Below are 24,406 nucleotides of genomic sequence, written 5' to 3'. Positions count from 1 at the left end.
TGCCTGCTCTCCCTGACTAACTAAGCTAACACAAAATAAATAAAACTATTCTAATATGAAACTCTGAATGCCCTCTCAAGCAGCCACATGGTAGACAAACATCTTCTTTAGTGAGCACTGTTTACAGGCTACAGGAGTTCAATATCCACACCACTGAATCCCAGTGTGTGATGTGGTGATCCCAGCACTGCCAACCAATAAATATGATGCACCACCATTAAACCAGTAATCAAGGAGCCTCAATCCTCACCACTGGCACCAGTGGGGGATGTACACTGAGAGGATGACAAGGTACACACACAGTATTATCAGATGCAGCTCTCTGCATCAAGTGCAATTTCCCTTAAGAGTACACAAAAAGACCACAGTCAGTTCGGGGCTGGTTTCTCCATCTTTCTCCTGATCCCCAGTAAGACTCCCCACTGGCACAGCTATAGAGTTCAGATCTCAGCTGAGTGGCCAAGACACCTGGGAAAGGCTGGCACAGGTTTATTAGCTATGCCCCCTTTTGCCCAAACTATAAGGTAATCACTGCTACCAGCCAGCTCCTTATCAGCTACATTAAGGCCCTTAACAAAGGGTGTCCAATCTTACTGTGTAATGTTACTATTAATACAAATGATAGTTTGACCAAGAGCAAGGCTATAAGGAGTGGCTCACAGTGTCACCAAATAAATATGGAAGTACTCTCAGAACTTAAATATCTCTAGACAGATCAGCCACAATGAAATGTTTGAACATATTTAATAATAAATAATAAAAGAACAATACAATACCAAATATTTATTTACCATGACATCATAGTTCAAAATCACAGGAAATATTTAAAACATTGCATGAGAGTCTCAAATAAATAAAGAAAAGTATCTAAACTAAGCTTTGCTATATTCCTGACTATATCTAAGAGAGTTACTATTCCCTAGAAACTTACTTACAGAGGAAGGCAGATGTGGTGAATGGAACTCCTCTAGTTGTTGTCAGGTCAGAGACAGAATACAGAATGCTCTATCTCTCTGAGTGTTCTCAAATTAAAATCTCAAATATTACTGCTGAGCTAGCTTGCAGAATGACAATTTCTTGTTATCTGACTTCTAGTTCCTAGGCCCAAAACAACCATTGATGGCAGTTGGTAGCATTTAGCATCTACCTGTAAAAATACATAAACAGGGGCTTTTCATCAGATCTTCGGCAAATGCTGGAAGTCATAAAACAATATAACACTTGCAAGACAATACAGAAAGCCTCTCAGCACCGATGCGGTGTCACTGGCCTAGCCTTTAAAGTAATTTAATTTCAGCTACTTTTCTAAAAAGGGTAACCTCCTGTATCCCAGTTTCCTCAGTCAAAATACATACATCTAAACAGTTACAATAGTGCATGTACATTTCTGCTCATGTCCAGTAGGGTACACACTGTGGTTACATTTCAAACAGCACCTTGCAAATATCTTCAAGCAGTTTGATGTACACATGACATACAGTTCTAATACATTTGTAACACAAACATCTTATATACATCATGTTGATATTCACAAATGACATATAATTATTTACAAAATTCTGGATAGCTGTGCTGGCAGTACCTCCTTTGTCACAGTATTAACAAATTGTTGTTTTCCCTTACCATTCATTCATCAGCCCCACCAAAAACAATCACGAGAAAGTTGAGGAAGGGACATTCTGTAATCGGAACTCTGATGGTTGGGTGGGTCATACTTGCTTAACCCATCCCGAATTACTGTGTACAGTGACTCCTATGAAGCTCATGCATGTGTGTTTTCAAGCTCATACAATTTACTGTTGACAATCCGCTGCCCCTTTCCTGTTATCAGCTGGCAAACTTTTGAGACGACCTCTGTCCTCCTTGCATTCATATTTATTAAAGCCAGGTTTATAGGAGTATAACCTGAATTCAGGTCATACCTTAGATTTTGTTTCATTCACTAGTATAAATAAAATCCTTTACTAGTACAATACTAACTTTGCAATGTGTACAGTAATAGATGTACAGTGTTTGCTTTATGAATTAATGTGGAATACAAAATTGCTAAATCCATAGAAACATTCTACTAACTAGTTTAAATCAAGATGTGGGGTGCAATGCATCAGAAAAAGTACCATAGTGACTACAAGTTAAGTTCTATGTAATATCAGTAACAAAGGGAAAGAAAAGTGTTTTTCATTTTATTTTTATTTGCTTTAAAGACCAGAACAAAAATGCAGTTCATATTATTTTGCCATCTTTCTTAGTATCGAAATTTTCTTGAAAGTCAGAAAAACAGAATAGATAAAATAATGTTTCCCTGGTTGAAACTATTAAGTCACAAAGGATCACAGTTGATTTATTAGCAGTCAGATTTATAGCTCATTCAATGAGTTACATTTGTATAAATGACTGTTTACTCCATTTGCCCTTTGCATTAAATGAATATTTATATTATATATGTATATATTACTATTCAGCCACACATCAATTATATGTCTTTCAGTTTGTATCATTGAATTCCACATAATAAATTATTAACAATTGCCAGAAAAGGTCAAAAACATTTTAGTGAAAATATTCAAGACTGAAATTTGAAATGTTTCAAGCTTTAATACAAATATATTATTCTACCCTGCAATTGCTAGAATTTTTTCCAACAATTTTCTGGGTACAGAAAATTATCAAGTAGGACATAAAAAATCTTTAAGATGAACTGATAAGTACCAATTTATTCCAAACATTTTGTTCTGCATATATGAGGTAGAAAACTAATTTGTTATGAAAAGTGGCTCTACGTTATATATGTCAACATATAGTACAAAGTATACCCTCACCGTCCTGTAAGAATGGGGAGGACTTGTTGAGAAAGAGCAGCAACCCTTATATCTCTAACTGACTTCTACATTTCAAAGTTATTCTTTTTTCCACTGTTGTATAACCCAAAGACGTAATGGTTCTTATTTACAAAAACTTTGAAAGGGAAATTTCACAAATTTCATAAAAATGGATAAAATGTAACAAAATGCACAGCTCAAGCTACGCTTGAAGTGGAATGTATAGCAAAGCAGGTTAATGACTTCATATGTTAGAATGTAACAATACACAGTATTTGGAAGAGACCATGACAGCCAAGGTAAGACAAGGAATTCCCACTAGAAGGCTGGAAATATGCTACATACATTACCTTGGAAGGAAGGTGAGAGGCACAGGTAACGAGTATTACTCACAGATACCCAAGGACCAGGTATTTCACAGCAGTAAGGTGAGTTACTGTAAGATGCTATTATATAATGCTACTTTAACACAGTTTTATAATGTTTTATTTACCATCAAATTACACCTGCTTAAGAGGGAAAGGAAAACAGATTTCACAGAAGTGACAATAAGAAAAGTTCATCTTAAAGAATAAGCTTTTCCTGCAGAAGTAAAACCCAGCATTCATGCTGGAGAGCTCGTCGGTGCCTTGTGTCCACACACTACGTCTGTGCTTCAGAGGAACAGTCTAAGACAATACGTTGGCAGTAGTCTGAGCAGGACACCACTGCCTAATGCCTCTGGTAACTCCTGTACCGATATTCATGGTGTTGCTGGAGGTTTTGGAGAAGGGCAGGAACCTTGACTGTCAAAGCTTGCTGTTCGCCCTTGCCACTGAAGAAAGAAAAAGTTATTTACTCAAGTTTTTATAATACAGAAATGACCAACAGAAACAATGAGTTATAAAATGAATGCATTGTATTTCCCTTGCAGATACAGTTATTTGTCTGCATTAAAACATTCATACTACCTGCAAGCAAGTTAGCAGGTTATTACAACAAACAGATTCTTGCTAGATTTTATATTATGCATAATCTACAGCATAGAAAGAACAGTTCAGTATCTGCACAAATAAAATCACATACTTAAAAAGGCTATCAATACATTTTTTGTTGACCTTCATGTCACTTCTTTAAGACCAGTACATCCTACTCAAAATGCACTTAAAACAAATGCATTACCAAAAAGGCATAGTTTTGGAGTTAAGACCTTTAATATTTATAATGCTGGAAGCCCTTGAGTAACCAATACCTACTGCATTTCTTGATGTACAAACCTATGTACATTTTCATGCATCACAGCATAGCTTCGATATGTTTTTATCGCCACCAGCTCTGCTCTCTTTGTTTAGTTTCTATTTGTTAACCTGGCAAATAGGCTGGTCAGTGGGTCCTCTTTAGGCAGGAATCAGGCTCAAATGAAGAGCAAAACAGAGCCAAATGGATATAGTAGCATAAAGAAATTAAATGACAAACAGAGAACAAGCATTTAACTAAGTATAATAATGTGTAATGGTAATATCAGCAGAATAAAACAATAGGTTTATAGGCAAGCATGAGGCATGCGGTCTGCAGACCATTAGAAGCCTAGTTAAAATTCCTATTCAAAAGTTCACTCTAGCCTCTAGAAGGGCAAGACAAGATAGACTGATGGAAAATTTGAGACACTCCATCCAATTATCTAGTTTTACCCTGAAGATGGCAAGGGTGCTACTTTCCTTGACATGTAGGAAAAGTTTGTTCTAGAGCTGAGGGATATGAATCTACCATGCCAACCTGCATTATTTATCAGATGATGGTTTACTTCCTTTAACAGAGTATTTGAGTTATCATTAGTTCTGTGAAGGAATACAAGGTCAGATACTGTTGGATCTTTCATGGCTCAAAAGAATAAACACAAATCTCCATGGAAGAGTCTGTAAGAGATTGAGTACAGAGAAAGGGTCACTAGTCTCTCCTGATAACCAAGATTTTTGAGGTCGCTGATCTTTTGGTGCCCTATAGGGTGGAAAAGTTGTATGAACCATTCACCTTCTGCATCTACTGTGGTGGCAGGATCCTCAAGATAGGAGAACACAGATCACAGACTGCGTGCCATGGCAGGGCTGGCCACTCAACTGTGTAAAGCATGGCTCTAGGTGATTTGGTCATGTTGACTAATGTCACCAAATGGGCAGGTGTATTTGCAGATAAGTGGGTTGTGCACCCGGACTACTCCGACCTATGCCAGGGACCCATGTTAGCAGTGAGAGGGGTGTACTTGCCCCTTATTGGCCAATGTTTGCCTGCCATAAAGCCCAGCAGCCCTGGATCAATAAGCTACTTGGTGGCTAGTGTCCAGTTGCCCAGCTTGGGTTACCTGGGATAGCTCTGTTGAGCAAAAGCTGGATGGAAAACAAATCAACCTGCAAAACATGAACTAAGAATTGCTACATTTAATGTAGGTTCACTGACATGATGGAGCCTGGAAGTGGATGACGTGATGGTGAGGAGGAGGCTGGACATCCTGTGTGTTCTGGAGACAAGATGAAAGGGAAGTGCAGCAAAGTCACTTGGCTTAGGATCTAGAGTCGACTATTCAGGAGGACAGGCTAGAAATGGTGGGGAAATTGTGACTGAAGAGCCTTCAGAAGGCAATGAGGGATGTTATCAGAATTAGTGAAAGACTCTTTGCAATCAAGACTCCAGTGCAGTGATAGGGCAGTATTCATAATTTCAGCCTATGCTCCACAACAGGGTTGTGATAGTGAGTAAAAGAGTGCATTCAGACAGCAGATGCAAGACCTACTAGATAAAGTAGGGCAACATTAATTGGTGTTGATAATGGGTGACTTGAATCCACATATCGGGACAGAAAGAACAGGATATGAAGACTGTCTGGGTCCACATGAGTGGGGCAAAAAGAGTAAAGAAAAAGAGACCATTCAAGACTTCTATCTGGCAAATGGTTTGATAGTAGTCAATACATGATTCAGACAGACAGACAATCACAAGGTCACATACAAGAGTGGCTAACATGACTTTCTCACTTAGAATCAGTGAGTGCAAAGTAATCCCAAGTGAAACAGTTGGCCTACAGCATAAACCCCTGGCTGCCATAATCAGTTGCTTGCAGGAATAGAGAATGCTGCAAGGTCAACAGAGACCAGACTGGAGAGAAAGCACTAAAGTTCAAGGAATTAATAAGGTCTTTAGCACCTCAAGAAGAATAGGAAATAGATGGAGATGAAAAAGATGGGCAGCACCTCAAAGCAGCATGTGTGAGGACTAAAGAACAGGTATGTGGCCAAGCCAGATATGGAAATAAGGTACATAAGGAAAGCTGGTGGTGGAATTTAGAAGTCCATGAAGTCATCAAAAGAAAGGAGTACAGGAAAAAGTGGGGGTTATAAAATATGGACCATTCTATGAGGGGATACTGGTTGGATAACAAAGGGGGGCTAAGAGTGGAGGTACAGTAGCAAACAACACGGCATAATCAGTGGCACTCTACCAGCTTCTGGAAAGTGACTCAGTAGATGGCAGAAAGAAACTATATCAGGTTGCAAGACAAAGACAGAAAGATAAAGAAGATGGTCAGGCACCTTTCATAAGGGATGCCAGCAATAATCCACCCACCAGTCCACAGGACATTAAAGGCAATTGGAAGGGGTACATCCAGCAGCTTATAAATTAAGAAAATCCAATAGAAGCTGTACTACCCCAAACATAGCTTACTATGAGAGAAGAGGAGGAGACCACCTTAGACTTGGTAAGAACAGCACTAAGGAAACTGAAGTCAGGGAAAGCAGCAGGCTTAGATGAGGTCACAGCAAATACGATAAAGATGCTGGGTGAGAGATAGGGAGAAATGTCTCCTGAGGGTGCGCATAGCAGTATGGAGAGAAAGGTGTATCCCAGATGACTGGAGAATAAGCATACTAGTGTCAGAGTACAAGAAAGAACAAAGAGAATATTCACAATTGTGGCCAGTACAGAGGTATCAAACTCCTGTCACACTGGATTAAAGTTCTGGAGAAGGTGATTAATAAATGCATATGCATAGAATGTCAGATGAGAGATGATCAGTTCAAATTCAAATCAGGATGCAACACAACTGACCTGATGTTTGCAGTGAGACAGATAGTTGAGAGGAAGCTAGAGATGAGGAGAGAGTCCAACTGGGTATTCCTAGACTTGGAGAAAGCATATGAAAAGGTCCAAAGAAATCTGATTTGGTCAGTCCTATGGTGGTTCAAAGTCCAAGAAACACAGAGAATTACTGCATGCTATGTTCAAGGACCAAATGACTTAAGTACAAATAGTGTTTGGTCTCACAGAGTAGTTCCCAGTGGGAGTGGATATAAATCAGGGTTCAGCTCTGAACCCACTGCTGTCCATACTGGTGACTGACTACATTAGCAAACAGATCAGTGGGGACAGATCAACAAAACTGCTGTATGGAAACGATGCTGCATTATAGGCAGACTCTGAGGAAGAACTTCATTAAAGAATAGGGGAATGGAATGAAAACTGAAGACACACATGATGAAACTGAATACAGACAAGACAGCTGTAATGGCAACAAATAGGGGAAATCAGAAGAAGCTGAGAAGTGAGACAGAAGGGAAAATAGTGAAACAGGTTAACAGCGTCAAGTATCTGGGAAGGGTGGTTGGGGAGAAGAAAAGTCTGAATGAAGAGGTCAAAGCTTGAATCAGAATGGCTGTAGACAACTGGCACAGAGTGTTAGGGGTGGTGTATGACATAAGAATGCCAAAGAAGCTTAAAATTAAGGTGCACAAAACAGTGGTGCGACCAGTAATGCTTTACAGTACAGAAACCTGAGCAGTAAGGGCAGAGCAGTTGAGGAAGCTATAGATGAAGTGCCTGAGATAGGCGACAGGATACATAGTGTGGGACAGATGAAGAAATGAGGCTATAAGTGCAGAAGTCCAAACTAGCTTGAATTACAGAGAAGGTCAGAGAGATCAGCATACAGTGGTTTAGTCACATGTGCAGAAAAGCAGAAGACAATCTAGTAAAGAAGACTTAGGGCAGACAAGAAGAATGCAAAAGGAAAACAGGGCATCCAGTAAAAGAGGTGGATGGATTGTGTGACAGAAGTCCTATGACAGTCAGGCATGAGTATCGAAGAAGGCAGGAGAGTGGCACTGAATAGAGGGAGATGGCGACAGTTAATATGACACCCAGACCCCATGTAGAACATGGGTAAAAAGGGAATGATGATAATGCTGATCCTTTTAGTTATAAATCTCCAACGTCTCAAGTTGTGTGATATGTTTAGACAAACAGGAGCAAAAAGTGCATTATATTCAATAATGGGTCTGATAAGATATGAGCAAAGGGGAAATTATGACTTCAATGGATCTTGTGGAGATGCCTTTGGGAAAGAGATAAGGTTGTAGCCTGCTATAGGTCTCCAACCATGTCCCAAGACTCACACTCCATGTTCCTAAGCACCCTGGAGAATATTAGGGTCCAACCTAACACTCTCTTACTGGGCGACTTTAACTACCCCTCCATTAACTGGGAAAACTACTCATGTACCAATACACTTGTCCAATGCTTTCTGGAACTCATTAATTCCAGTGCTCTGGACCAGCTCGTTCTTAAACCCACTAGAGGTAGCAACATCCTTGACCTGGTCATTACTAACATGGCCGACCGCTGCTCTACACCAACAGTCAACTCCTCCCTGGTTAGAATAGACCACAAACTAATCACCTTGGAAATCCACATCCCTCCCACCCCCCACAAAGGTAACCACCATGAAAAACTTCTCCAAAGCTAACTTTGGGCTCCTAAACAAAGAGGTGGCTAACTTCACGGCACCCATGCAAATGGAGAAAAGTTGCATGACCACCAAATCATACATCAATGCACTGTACGAACACGTACACAAATGCATGGATCTTCCCATACCCAATAGAACCAAGACACTCTCCTCAAAAAAAGGAAGCCAATTTGGTGGTCCCCTGCCATAAACAAACTCTACAACAGGAGGAGGAAACTGATGCGGAATAAGGCGAAGTCCCAAGACTGGAAAAACTCTCTTATCAGCATCAACAAAAGGTTGAGATCCCTCAGCAAATCCTCTAAAGCTAGCTATGAAAACAGAATTGCAGCAGATAGTAAAGACAACCACAAGGCATTCTATAGTTATGTAAATCTCCACGGCAATACCCAGATTTGCTCTGAGCTACTGCACAATGGTACCTCCAATACCGAGCCAATATGTATTGCCAGTATACTAGCCGAAAGATTCAGTTCTACCTTTACCCCTGTTTCCCCCTCCAAAAGACCAATCACAATACCAGTAAATTGCCAGGCACCCAGTATTACTGCTGCACAGGTTAAAACAGGACTGTCTAAGGCCGAGAATACAGCTTCTATGGGACCTGACAATATCCCTGGGTGTGTTCTACATGACCTACAGCATGAACTGGCACCTTACCTGTGTATCCTGTTCAATCACAGCCTTACCTCAGGCTTTGTCCCTACCAAATGGTGCACTGCTACAGTCATCCCTCTCCACAAAGGAGGAGTGACTACAGACCACGGGAATTATCGCCCAATTAGCCTGATGAGTCTGATATGCAAAGCTATGGAACGCGTCATCATGGACCTAATAAACAAGGATATAGGGAATCTCCAAATTCTGGATCATACACAGTTTGGTTTTGTGAAGGGTAGATCATGCCTGCTCAACTTCTTTGAGTCAGTCACCAGAGCTGTGGATGAAGGCAAGGTGGTTCATACAGCCTACCTTCATCTGGCCAAGGCCTTTGATACCATTCCCCACTCAGGAATCATAGAAAAACTCACTAAACTAGGCATCAACCCCTATATCACTAGGTGGGTTGCAAACTGGTTCACAGACAGAACCCACAGTGTGAAAGTAGCTGACTCCCAAGTCAGACTGCCAACCAGGTACGACTGGAGTCCAACAGGGTTCGGTCCTGGGTCTTCTCCTATTTGGTATCTACTTCTCTGAAGTCCAGGCCAACAAGAAGGGACTCTGGCTGACAAAGTTCGCAGAAGATTGCAAGTTGGGAGCTATTATTAACTCCCCAAGTGATTTTCACATCCTATAGAAAGGCCTCAGTGACATCAACGACTGGTGTCAGAACCATGGCCATAAGTTCAATGCCAAAATATGTGTGTCATCCCCCTTGGGAAAAACCCAGTTTCCTTGAATTGCCACATTGATGGTAGTCCACTGAACACAGAAGGTGTTAATAAGAGATCTGGGAACACAGAGTGACAGCAACCTCTCTCTTCATCACCACATTGCCACTGTGGTGAGAAAGTCCTTCTATGTGGCACATCTCATTACTAAGGTTTTGCATCCAGGAAGAAAGAGGTCATTGTCTCCCTCTACTCTTCCCTCATTAGGGCAGTAATCAAGTACAATGCCCTATTTGGCATGTACCTAACTAGACACCTGCAACAACTGGAGAGGCCACAAAAGTACCTCAGAAAGAGGATCCTACGCCTTAAACAGTTGTCCTATATGGACAGACAAAATAACTCCAACTATTCTCTGTCTCATATCGCCTACTTAAAGGCAATCACTGCTTGACTTACAAAGCCATGTCTGACCCAGCTCTGTTAGAAATGCTACATCTAAAGAAATCCCAATCCCTCCGCACCACATGCTCCAGAGACCTCAACCTCATTAGCACAATCAACAGAACATGGAGGGACAGGTTCATAACCCAGAGACAGACCATGCTATGGAATAGACTTCCCATACATGTCAAGCAGAGTACCTCACTGGCCCTCTTCAAGATAAATCTTGATGAGTAGACGGGAAATAGAAAATTCACCCCAGGGATCACTCCATTGGCTCTGCTCGACAGAGGCACTAGGAACTAAGGTCAGGTGACACAATGCCAGGGTAATCCTATGGGCTAGGCTTGTAAAGGCTCCAAGGCCATTACCCTAGTACACACCTATGAACCTATAAAAGGCTTTTTGCACTACTGTGAAAACATGCTGGTCAAATGATGAGGATTTATCAACACGACTGTTGTGGAGGTGTGCATCATCTACAGGATAAGTGAAACTGTTTTATTTTTGAAAATGAAGTATGCAACAGTTTTTACAATTCATTTGAGACCATTGTCCTTGCAGCAATTCTTAACATAGTCCAACCCATTTGGGGGTAATTGTGAGTCATCTGAAGATCAAACAACACCACTAAATTTACAGTCATCTACAAACTTAGTTAACCATAAACCAGAAGTGCTGGCCTGAAGGTCTGAGAAATAGATGCCAAATAGGAGAGGGCCCCAAACGGAGCCTTGGTATACAGCACTGATAACGTTTTTGTTTTCAGAAGTGGCATCAGTGACTCTAACCACATGACTTCTGCCAGACAAACAGTTAGCTATCCATCACACAATATAAGGATTTACATTTAGATTTACAAATCTATCAATAATTCCTGCATGAGGAAGAGTGTCAAATGCCTTGGCCAGGTCTAGATATGCTGTATGCACTGCATAACTAATGGTCAACTTCTCCAGCTACTTTTTAAAAGAAATGAATGAGGTGAAAGAGGCATGACCTTTCTTTGACAGAGCCAAATTGATGAAGGTCCAGGGTGAAGAGATTTTTACTATCCAGATTAATAAGGTCTGAGACAATGCTCTACATATCTTCACATATGAGGCAATCACCCCTCCCCAAAATTATATATACCAACTCCATGGTCATACTAATTCAAAAACAGGAGCAATCTCTTAAAACAAGGAACCACTGCTGGTGCACACTCCGACATTGTACCAGTAGTGATTTACAATGACAAAACACTGATTTGCGTAATGTGCTGGACATGTTTCTAAGCTGGACCGCTTAAAGCATTCTATTGCTGGACATTGTATTCAATATACCATATTTCCTGATTGTATCTGGTATTACTTTTCATCTGTCAATTAAATGCGATTACTCCAAATATTTTGTCACAGATGCATTGTCAACTATTTGCATTTTAGGTCAGCAAATTTAGATCAGTTGAATGTCAGACTTGGAAAAATGTGCATTCAATTTACATAGACCCATATAGAGACATAGTTGTACATATGCAAGTACCCATATATAGGTGCCATTCAGTGCATCAGCTGCTCACATATGCTACTGACAGATGTAACTGAAATCTCAGACTTTCAGCAAATGCCTTTGACTGCACAAACAGGTGAATACAGGAATAAAGAAATGAAAACAAAATAACCATTCGAGTAAAGCAACTGCATATACAGACACACACACATTATATATATATATATATATATATATATATATATATATACACACACACACATATACATACATATAGGTACACAATGTAACTTGATCTAAGACACATTAAATTTCTAAGGTTTTTGTCAGGGGAAGGAGAGTCAATCTCAAAAGTATGCAAATTAGAAAACTAAAAACATCTTTTTTGCATTTGGGGGAGCTTCTATGTATTTATAACAGCTACAAGATCATACAATAACATGGAAATAAACAACCCATTCCCTGCTTTATTAGCAATCTCATAAAGGTACATCAGCTGTTTGTTGATCTGTGACTGACAACAAGCCAATATGACCACTATGATGGAATCCATATGTGCATATATGCAAATGTGTGTGTGTGTACGGACATATATACAAATGGAATTCATTGGGCCCTGCTGAGTGGCACATTAAATATCACCGACCATAGCTTTAAAGAGTACGTTTTGTGATGAGTAGCAAATCCATAATTCACAAAATGACTTCTCTAATCCCACAGTATGAGATATTTCACATACCACACAAACTAGATCAATCTGCATTCCATTCCTCTGTTTTTGTTTTTTTCTGTTAGAGCTGCACAGTGTTTCTCAATAACCTGATGGAATTTCCTGAGGGTCTACTGGATATGGCTTTATGTGGTTTGCTTGGGGGGGGTCTTGTAAATAGGTTTGAATTGTAGACGAGAAGTAAAATTGTTTGTTTAAAAGGCTAGTGAGGATTATGTTAAGATCTGAAAACTTAATAGATGGGATATTTCATTTACTTTAGCCTTAATTAGTTTGAATAGCTAGAATAGGACCTCACTTTGTTGCTGATAATGTTTTCGGATTAGCTAGTTGTAGTTGTGTATTATTTTTATTATTTTATTTTAGTGGAAGTCTTTAGTTTCTGAGGCGTTACTTTAGGTTGACACAGGTTCTTTGGGGAAGTTTTGTGTACACAGTGTTTAAAGTTACTTTTATATATAATTAATGGTAAATATGGTCAGTGCTTTTTTTTCAATTTTAAGTTCTCAATTTTATGTGTAGATTTGTGTTCAGAGGAGTCGTTGTGTCAGACACTATTTTGTGCACATTATTTAGTGTTACATTTTCCTATACTAAAGTGATGAGAAACACAATCCGGTGTGTCTATCAGTTTGTTTTACTTTTTTTAAGTTAAGCTAAGTTTAGGTTTGAGTTCATGGAGATGTTTTAGGTGGGCTATGGTGTTTCTCAGGTCTCAGCATCTCTGGATTATGTGTACATTATGCAGACTTTAACTTTAGTTTTCAGTAAAATCAAGCAGCACATAAACGTCAAATTTAGGGGCATTTTAGTAGCTCTGAGGACATCTTCAGCCTACAGATAGACTAACGATACCTTCGACTTAAAAACGGACAGTTTTCACTCACACGCACTGGATATACATTTTATTACACTTTACATCTGGAGTGATAAATATAAGTATGATATTTTTGAAAGAAGATCACGGCTATTGTCTTCTGGTTGTAAACAGAAGGTTATAGCTTAATCTTGGAAGGTATCTTGTAATGTATCCGGCATATCTTTACATTACAGATAGTTATTTTTAGTATTAGGTTCCCTGATCTGGTGTTAACTCAACCAATAAGGCAGTCAAGGCATAGACTATCAAGTAGGATTAAATTGGATTTTGACCTATAAACTGGGATATGTTCATTTATATGTAACCAATAAGAAATAATATGGTGATGATCCTTTGACCTATAAACTGGGATATGTTCATTTATATGTAACCAATAAGAAATAATATGGTGATGATCCTTTGACCTATAAACTGGGATATGTTCATTTATATGTAACCAATAAGAAATAATATGGTGATGATCCTTTGACATATAAACTGGGATATGTTCATTTATATGTAACCAATAAGAAATAATATGGTGATGATCCTTTGACCTATAAACTGGGATATGTTCATTTATATGTAACCAATAAGACATAATATGGTGATGATCCTTTGACCTATAAACTGGGATATGTTTATTTATATGTAACCAATAAGAAATAATATGGTGATGATCCTTTGACCTATAAACTGGGATATGTTCATTTATATGTAACCAATAAGAAATAATATGGTGATGATCCTCTGACCTATAAACTGGGATATGTTCATTTATATGTAACCAATAAGAAATAATATGGTGATGATCCTTTGACCTATAAACTGGGATATGTTCATTTATATGTAACCAATAAGAAATAATATGGTGATGATCCCTAAAGCCTTTCTGAAAAGGTTTGTTTTAAGCAGAAATAATATCTTTTCAAGATCTACCAGGAGATTTGTACAAAGACTATAAAATACAACACTGTATTCAAAAAATGGGTCATTGAGGAATAAAGTGGTACATTGCTCTTTCTGATGTGACCAGACATTCCATTTAAAATTTGAAGGGCTACAGAATATACTTTACTGACTCTGAAAGCTACACATTTATCATTTCAACAAAGTACAAATGAATGAATGAGTAAAATTGTTCATCATTGTCCCTAAAGTTTAGCTAGGTGCCATGATGCCACATTTATTGACATCAGAGATAACGGCACTACCTGCTGCTGCACTAGACATGCATTTTTGTAGACCATCTTGGAAAAGGTTGGCATGTGTTACTGAAGTAATTACATTTATCAGTATATAGTCACAAGCATAACTGGTTATCTAGGGACCATTTCTCACTTTTATGTCTGAGAAGAATAATACAAAAAGAAATGGACCCAGGGCAGACATCTATGGAGCACCAGTTGTAACCACCACTGGGACCAGACAGCTAAACCTCTACCCTGACATGTTGTATCTTATTCATTAACCAGTGTTTCACTCATCATATTACCACTGAATGAGATTTAATGGTTTCATTTTTGCCTGAGAGAGTAGAGTGAGGAAGAACAAAATAAAATGAAACAAAAAACAGCATGAGAGAGTAGGGAGAGGAAGAGCAAAACAAAATGAAAAAAAAAAACATGAGAAAGTAGAGTGAGGAAGAGCAAAACAAAATGAAAAAAACAATATGAGAGAGTAGAGTGAGGAAGAGCAAAACAAAATGAAAAAAAAAAAAAACAACATGAGAGTAGAATGAAGAAGAGCAAAACAAAAACCAGGCACAGGAGGAAACAATGATCAGGTTTATTTTGAAGAAGGGAAATAAAAAGGACATAAGAAAATGATGTCATTTTCCATGACAGAAATAATTTTAGGATTAAGATTTTGAAACAGAAGTGGCATTGGAGCGGTGGGCAAGAATTATGGAATAAATTGAGGATTTTTTTTTTTGGATTTTATTGGTTCAGAAAGTAAAATGAACCATAAAACACTGCCAACCAAGAAACCAACTGTTTGAACAAAAAGAAAACTAAAACAAATAAAGCATACAAATATCTGAAAAAAATATAATTAATATTCTTGTTGATGGAAGATGTATTTCAATAACTTTCAAAGGCATGAAAATTACATGCTTACTAAAGGGAAAACATGTGACCTGTACTACTAAATAAAAGTCTTAATTATCACTATCAAACTAACATTTACTACACAAACAATAAACACCTAATATATCTGCTAACGTGCAACTCAAACTGACCCTTCTCCATTCAGTTTCATTAAATTTTCCATTCCCATTCAATCTAACACATGCGCCTATACTAAAAAAAATAATAATAATCAAAAGAAAACCCTAAGTCAAGCTGACATCCAAGTGACATCTAGGATTCAACAGATATAACAATCGAAAAATTAGAGAAAGCAAAACATGACATGGATTGAGCAATGATAGGTTCTCAAACTATCCCTAACTTACACTCTTTGTTCTTGTAGTATATGTCTTCATGTTGAAATGACATGGAAACATTTCTCTTCGGTCCTCATGTATGCCCTGGGGATCTTGATCAATTACTTCATCTAATATATGTTGATATTTATACAAACAATACTTGAATATTTACTGACTGGGGGCCCAACCAAAGTCGAGTAAAATACTACAGCATGTGAAGTATTGTATGATAACTATAAGAATCAATCAGAAGGGTTAGAAAGGATTGCAAAGAGAGATTGGATAAGTAATTAACAAAGAAACAATGGAGGGATATACATGTGTCTCCCAAATATGCTACAAAGTCTGGAAGATGTAGGACTTGGCCTGGAAGTGTTTACATAGATATTTTTATACTTCAAGCAGACTCCAAAGAATTTTTCCGCAGGTAGACAGCAAAAGTTGGAGATGTAATGGGGAAGAAAAGGATCATTGGGAACATACTTTTTGGGAGACCAGTTGTCATAATTGTTAAGGTCTTCACCTCCCACGCACAAGGTACAATGTTCAATCTTAACCCTGTGAACAATGCCTGTTTGGAGTTTGCTTGTTCTCCCTGTCTCGCTCTGAGGTTCCTCCCACCTCTAAAAACATGCTAAGTGTTTTCATCTCAAACTCACCAAAGAATGGAGCTGTGGGCAGCAGCACAGACACTACATGGTGCCCTATAGGGGGAAGAGTTGTACAAACCAACCATCTTGGGCATCTACTGTGGTGTGCAGTATCCTCAAGATAAGAGAACACAGACTGTGTTTCTGGGACACAGCTAGCCACTCGACAGTGTAAAAATATGGCTCTGGGTGATTCGGTCATGTTGACTAATGTTGCCAAAATAGGCACGGGTAGTTACCAGTGATAAGTGGGTTGAGGACCTGGCCTACTCCAATCTATGCCAGGGACCTAGGGGTGTATGTGCCTCTATTGGCTATGTGTCTGCCATAAAGCCCATAAGGCCTTGGTCAGCAAGCTACTGGCTGGCCAGTGTCTAGTTGCCCAGCCTGGTTTACCTGGGATAGTTCTAATGAGTGAAAGCTGGATGTAAAACCAATCAAATTGCCAAACATGAACTGAGAATTGCTAGACTTAACGTAGGATCACTGACAATAACTTGGAAGTGGATGACATGATGATACGGAGGAGGCTGGACATCCTATATATCCAAGAGACAAGATGGAAGGGAAGTGCAGTGAAGCCACTTGGCTTGGGATCCAGAGTCTATTATTCAGGAGAGGTACAGACTGGAAATGATATGGGAATTGTGGTGAGACAGAGGCATCAGAAGGCAGTGAGGGATGTCATCAGAATTAGTGACAGACTCATGTCAATCAGACTTCAGTGTAATGATAAGACAGTATTCATAATCTCAGCCTATGCCCCACAACAGGGCTGTGATAGCGAGGAAAAGAGAGCATTCAGACAGCAGTTGCAGGATCTGGTAGATAAAGCAGGACAACAGGAACTGGTGGTGATAATGGGTGACTTGAATGCACACATCAGGATAGACAGAATAGGGTACAAGGACTGCCTGGGTCCACATGGGTGGGGCAACAGGAATAAAGAAGGAAGGGCCATTCCAGACTTCTGTCTAGCAAATGGTTTGATAGTAGCCAAGACATGGTTCAGAAAGTGAGACAATCACAAGATCACGCACAACAGTGGCCAAAATGCGACTCGGGTAGACTTCCTCCTATAAAGGAAAAGGCACAGGGGTAGCTATCAATGACTGCAAAGACATCCCCAGTGAAATAGTTGGTCCACAACATAATCCAATGGTTGCCACAATCAGCTGAAATCAATGGTCAGAAAAGGCTCTAAGATCAACCGGGAGCAGGCTGAAGACCTGGAAGTCGACTGGAAAGAAAGCACAATAGTTCAATTAATTACTAAGAGTTCTAGCTCCACAAGAAATTGAGGAAATAGGTGGAGTTTAAGAAGAATGGCAGCACCTCAAAACAGCATGTATGAGCCTGCAAAACATATATGGCAGAGCCAGATACAGAAATACGGTACATAAGGAAAGCTGGTGGTGGAATGCAGAAGTCCAGGAAGTCATCAAAAGAAAGAAGGAGTGCAGGAAAAAGTGGGAGATAGAAAAGACTGACCAGGTTAGGAAGGACTACTGGTTGGCTAACAAAGAAGCTAAGAACGGAGTTGCAGCAGCAAAAAATTGGGCATCAGAGGCACTCTACCATCTTCTGGAAAGTGACTCAGTAGGTGGCACAAAAACTGTAACAGGTTGCAAAGCAAAGACAGAAAGATAAAGAAGATAGTCAAACACCCTTCATAAGGGATACCAGCAACAACCTGCTCACAAATCCACAGGACATCAAAGGCAGATGGCAGGAGAATGTCCAGTAGCTTCTGAATGAAGAAAACCCCACAGAAGCTGTATTGCCTCAGAAACAGCCTATGATGACTGAAGAGGAGGAGCCCGCCATAGGAGAAGTAAAGCTAGAACTAAGGAAAATAAAGTCAAGAAAACCACCAGGCTCATATGAAGTCACAGCAGATATGATAAAGATGCTGGGTGAGAGAGGAGAAAAATGGCTCCTGAGAGTACTCATAACAGTTTGGAGAGAAAGGTGCATCCCAGATGACTGGAGAATAAGCATACTCATATGCCAGTGTAGAAGAACAAAGAGTACATCCACAACTGTGGGCAGTTCAGAGGCATCAAACTCTTATCACATCCAAAAAAGAGAAAAATCCACTGTAAACCACATAGCACCAAATTGGAGTCAAATTCTTTAATATGCAACTTTGTAGTTTCACTTAAAAGCTTCCTCATGCACATAAACATTTAAAATAGTTACTAAAACCATTTAAATAGATGCAAGTCACATGATAACAATTACACTCTGTGATGTAATTCTCTCAAATAGGTCTTTAAAGATACAAATTCATTTAAACCTGGCAATATATGAGCCGTACGTCATCTATATTCCTCTAAGTCAGTACATTAATTGATATCACCACCACGTAGGGATTCATTAACTTGAAATAAAATCATAAATTTAAAATAGCATGTGTTGCGCCTGTATTATAAAAATGTCTATATAATGCATTTGTGTTGTTTCCTGTTAATTTCAGAGATATGACTACTAATACGATCTTTCAAACTTTTGTTTTTTTTCCCACATAATATGCATCACATAACTGGAAAGTAGCCAGGTATATAATGTTCCTAGAGTCACAATTTCCAAACACTCGTACATTAAATATTTTGCCAGTGAATGCATGGGTAAAACTTTTTATCAGTATTAATGCTGGTACAGTACATGTATTTGTTACATCTTTGTGTTCTTACTTTATTGGTCTTAAAATATATATATTTCAATATTGTTCTTTATAACATAGTTTATTCTTTGAATTTAACTTACCGACTGCAATATATGTGCATAATGAATGACTTTTTTTCAACCGATAGAAGCTTCTTTAAGAAGCAAAGTTGAACAGCAGTACAATGAGTTAGTGGACATGCAAGAGCTTAATTTGCATTCAAGTTTACTTTGCAAAGCTACTGAAAGGCTGAAATCTTATGAAACTTAAGCTTATTGCCATCAAAAAGAGAAGGTTACAGTGGGACTATTACGACTTTAAAAGTGGGTAGGTTTTTGCCTGGTCCAATAAGAAAAGGAATTCCCCTTCTACATAGAGCAATTTGGTTGGACAAGTGCAGACATCTAATGAGTCAGCAGACACGCAGCCTGAACAGACTCTGGATCCTCATGTTGTTTCAGCTTCTGCTCTCTCCAATGACAAAGGGAATTCCCATATACATCAGGCTCATCCGGAAGAGTGGATGTGGAGATTGAAAATTTACCAGTCATGTTCCATGACAATTGTGTGGATTCTAACATCGTTTCAGCTCTTGACCCACTGAATTTTCTGGTGTTAACACATTCACCGCTCCCTTTCACACAAAAGCACAAGAGCAAAAAGAGTTGCAACTCTGGGTATTGGACATGGAAAAGGCAATACCAATGTCCCAATCAGGAGAAAGCTTAAGATCTGCTTCTGAACTTGTCTTTAATATCTCGAGGCAATAACTTAATATTTTTGAAAAATCAGATCTTGAAAAAGGGCTTACGTTCATTGCTGCTTGTACAACTGACATTTCTCAAACTACTACTGAAATCAGATATTTTGTTAGGTCATTAAACTTGACTATATTATTCGGTGCTGAAAGGGATTAGAATAATTTTGTGCTGAAAAGGAAGAGCACTTTTACGCCTAATCTTCACTCTGTGACACAAGCGTTTCAAAGTGCTGTTGAGCATGATATACACTTACTGTATTCAGCAGCAAAGGAAGCCGCATTTTCATAATTTAAATAATGAAGAATATAAAGCTATTCAGTCTTTAATTAATACTGATCAAATAGCAATTAAAATGCTGATAAAGGGGCCAGGTTCTTACTTGATATTGATTATTATATCTGACCATGCGAGAGATGTTGAATACTAAAGATTATAAAAAAATTAATAGATCTGATCAGATATTACTGAAAAGATTGGTAAAGATCTGTTTGACGTGTATCATAAAGGTCGTGCAGATTTTAGTTAGTTTGATTATCTTACTACTGTTTCACCCACTACATCCCTTATTTATGGAATACCTAAGCTGCAGTCAAAACCAACTTTGAGACCAATTGTTTCAGTAGGGGATGGGTCACAGAATCCAGCTCTAAATATGTTGATTTTCTGTTAAAGAAATATATACCTTCAGCATATACTATTATTAAAGGCACTTCTCATTTTCTTAAAGAATTATACATGTAGGTAGAAGATAAGGTCATTAGTAATTATATTTTAGTCACTTTGGATGTTGGCTCATTATTGATGTGTGTTCCTAATGATTTCAGCATTGACAGTATCAAACATTTTTTTACTGGAATATGCACAAATGAATAAGGCTAAGGCTCTACTCTTGATTTGTGTAACTTGTGACATATCATATTAGATAATAACATTTTTATTTTTCAAAAACAGCTATACCAACAAATTACAGGTGTTGCCATGGGCACACCTGTAGCAAATATTGTTATGTTTATGTGGGAGGTACAAAACATTTTACCTAATTCTTTACATAACAAGGTTGATTTTTTAGATTTGTGGATGACCTGTTTATTATACGGACAAGTACTCTAGAATAATCTGACATGTTTTTAACTCACTGAATACATATACCGAATTCCTAAAGTCTAAGAAAGAATCACTGCAACAGGCTAATTTTTTTGGATATTACTTTATATAAATGACATCTGGACAGCCTTGAAAATAGGTTATATAAGAAACCTCTTAAAAGAAATACATATTTGCATCACTAGTATGCATCCACCGTTTATCTTTAAGAATGTTGTTGATAATCAAATGAAGCGTGTCAATAGACTGCATACTGAGGATAATCACATGTTGTTACAATTAAATAATACAGCACATGATTGTATATGTAGGGGTTATAATAGTGAAGTTATTAACAGAGATAATACAATTCAAGAATGTGATACTGACATCAGACCAATTTTCTCTAAGCAGCCTCACAATACAGTTATAGTTCAGCAAAGTAATAATGTTAATAAAGTTAGAAGATGCATGCTAACTTGTAATCAAGACCTCTCGACTGTACAGATTTTTGCCGAATGTCCTGATTTTTGCCTCATATTTGTGGCCTGTTCCTCATAAAATTTGTTATTTTCTGGCAAATCACCGAGATGATCTGAGGACTGAAGTTACTAAGTAATTACACACATTTGAGTTTCTGAATTTAAATCCTTCAGAAAATGCATGTTAACACAAACTCTGTTATTTTAGCAACTAAGTTTATAACAGCAATATTTAAAATCTGTCCCTATTTTTGGGCCTTTGTCCCCCCCATTTTGTCAGGCTTTGTCCAGATTTCTAGCAGTAAGAGGTTGAGGGGTATCAAGATACATTGGCTGCTAAAGCCATCATTAACACATACTGGTTCATTTTGTCTGCCCTATTAGAGATTAGGAATTCTATAGGTGATAAACCAATCTTTGGTTATAAAAGATGTCCTAATTTAAAGAATAAACTATGTTATAAACAACAACCTTAAAGTATGATACATTTTAAGACCAATAAAGTAGGAACACATACATGTAACAAATGTGCAGTGTATCAATATTAATACTAATAAAACTTTTACCCATCCAGTCACTGGCAAAATATTTAATGCATGAGTATTTGGAAATTGTGACTCTAGGAACATTATACATCTGGCTACTTGCCAGTTATGTGATGCATATTATGTGGGAAAAACCAACAGAAGGTTGAAAGATCGTATTAGTCATATCTCTGAAATTATTAGGAAACACAAATGCATTATATAGACATATTTATAGTACAGGCAAAACATGCTATTTTAAATTTATGATTTTATTTTAAGTTAATGAATCCCTACATGGTGGTGATATTGTTCAGTGTACTGAATTCAAGGAATATAGATGGAGTTTGTGACTTAGGGCTCATATATTTCCAGGCTTAAATGAATTTGTATCTTTAAAGCCCTATTTGAGAGAATTACATTAGAGGGTGTAATTGTATCATGTGACTTATCATATGACTTTTATCTGTTTAAATGGCTTTAGTAACTGTTTTAAATGTTTGTGTGCCTGAGGAAGCTTAAGTGAAACTACAAAGTTGCATATTAAGTATTTAACTCCAGTTTGGTCCTACGTGGTTTACATTGGATTTTTTCTCTTTTTTGGCTCATATATTGCCAAGGCTTAAATTAATTTGTATCTTTAAAGACCTATTTGAGAGAATTACAATAGAGGGTGTAATTGTATCATGTGACTTATATGACTTTTATCTGTTTAAATGGCTTTAGTAATGGTTTTAAATGTTTATGTGCCTGAGGAAGCTTTTAAGTGAAACTACAAAGTTGCATATTAAAGTATTTGACTCCAGTTTGGTGCTACGTGGTTTACATTGGATTTTTCTCTTTTTTGGCTGTTTGCACTTGTTTTTATTGTGATTTACCAGCAGATTATTATTCTTTTTAAAACTCCTATCACATTTCATAAAAGTTCTGGAGAGGGTGATTGATAGATGGATATGCAAAGTAGTAGAAAGTAAGACGGGAAATGAACAGTTTGGATTCAGATCAGGATACAGCACAACTGACCAGATGTTTGCAGTGAGACAGATAGTTGAGAAGAAGCTAGAGATGAGGAGAGAGTCCAACTGGGCATTCCTAGACTTAGAGAAAGCATATGACAAGGTCCCAGGAAAGCTGATTTGGGCAGTCCTGCAGTAGCTCAGATTCCCAGAAACATTGCTAGAATTACTGCAGGCTGCATAGAAGGATCCAATGACTCAAGTATGGACATTGTTCAGCCTAACAGATGGGTTCCCAGTGGGAGTGGGTGTACACTAGGGTTCAGCTCTGAGCCCATTGCTGTTCATACTGGTGATGGACTACATTAGCAAACAGACTGGAAGGGACACATCAACAAAGTTGCTGTATGCAGATGACGTGGCATTACAGGTAGACTCTGATCTAGAACTTTAGCAAAGGATAGAGGAATGGAATGCAAAACTGATGGCATATGGGATGAAACTAGGCACAAATAAGACTGTGGTACTAGCAGCAAACTGGGTAAATTAGAAGAAGCTGAGAACTGAGATAGAAGGGAAGATAGAGGAACAGGTAAATAGCTTCAAGTAACTGGGAAGGGTGGTTGAGAAGAAGAGAAGTCTGAATGAAGAGGTCAAAGCAAGAATCAGAAGGGATGCAGCTGATTGGCATAGAGTCTCAGGTGTCGTCTATGACAGAAGAATGCCAAAGAAGCTGAAAAGTAAGGTGTACAAGACAGTGGTGTGACCAGTACTACTGTATAGTACAGAAACCTGGACAGTAAAGGCAGAGCAGATGAGGAAGCTAGAGGTGATAGAAATGAAGTGCCTGAGAAGGGTGGTATGATGCACACTATGGGACAGATGAAGAAAGAAGGACATAAGAGCAGAAGCCAAAGTAGCTCCAGTTGCGGAAAAGACCTAAAAGAATAAATTACGGTGGTTCAGACACAATGTAGAAAAGCAGAAGACAATCTGGTGAAGAAGATTTGGAACAGACAAAGAAGAAAAGAGGAAATCAGGATGGCCAGGAAAGAGGTGGATGGATTGTGTGAAAGAAGAAAGATCTGCGACAGTCAGGCCAATGGTATTGAAGAAGACATGAGTGTGGCATTGAATTGAGAGAGATGGCAACAGTTAACATGATACCCCAAACCCATGTAGAAAAAGGGGGACGATGATGATTTTCTGAGAGTGTAATGAGTTGGCAACTAAAGCTTCCCTGCAGACTACTCTGTCAGAGACACTGGATGAGTAAATTGGTGTAACTAAGGAAATACATTTTTTTTAACTATGATGCAGAATTGGAATTGCCTAGACATAGTAAGGCTTTGTGGAGTCTAATTATGGTGACTTCCAACAAAAAGCAATTACTAGTAA

The 24,406-nt window shown here is 38.4% G+C and overlaps 1 protein-coding gene across 1 annotated transcript in view; it reads right to left on the bottom strand.

Annotated features, from left to right (window-relative positions):
• Positions 1 to 2,172: 2,172 nt before the first annotated feature.
• Positions 2,173 to 24,406, bottom strand: part of SYT6 (synaptotagmin 6) — a 1,631,223-nt gene continuing 1,608,989 nt past the window's right edge. The window contains exon 7 of the mRNA XM_044076454.1: positions 2,173 to 3,633. Within this exon, the coding sequence (XP_043932389.1) occupies positions 3,562 to 3,633 (72 nt within the window). The 3' untranslated portion in view covers positions 2,173 to 3,561. The remainder of the gene's footprint in view (positions 3,634 to 24,406) is intronic.

This window comes from Protopterus annectens, chromosome 7.part0 (genome assembly GCF_019279795.1).
Source record: "Protopterus annectens isolate FY-2018-M chromosome 7.part0, PAN1.0, whole genome shotgun sequence".
NCBI lineage: Eukaryota > Metazoa > Chordata > Ceratodontiformes > Protopteridae > Protopterus > Protopterus annectens.
This window is presented reverse-complemented; position numbering and strand designations above follow the sequence as displayed.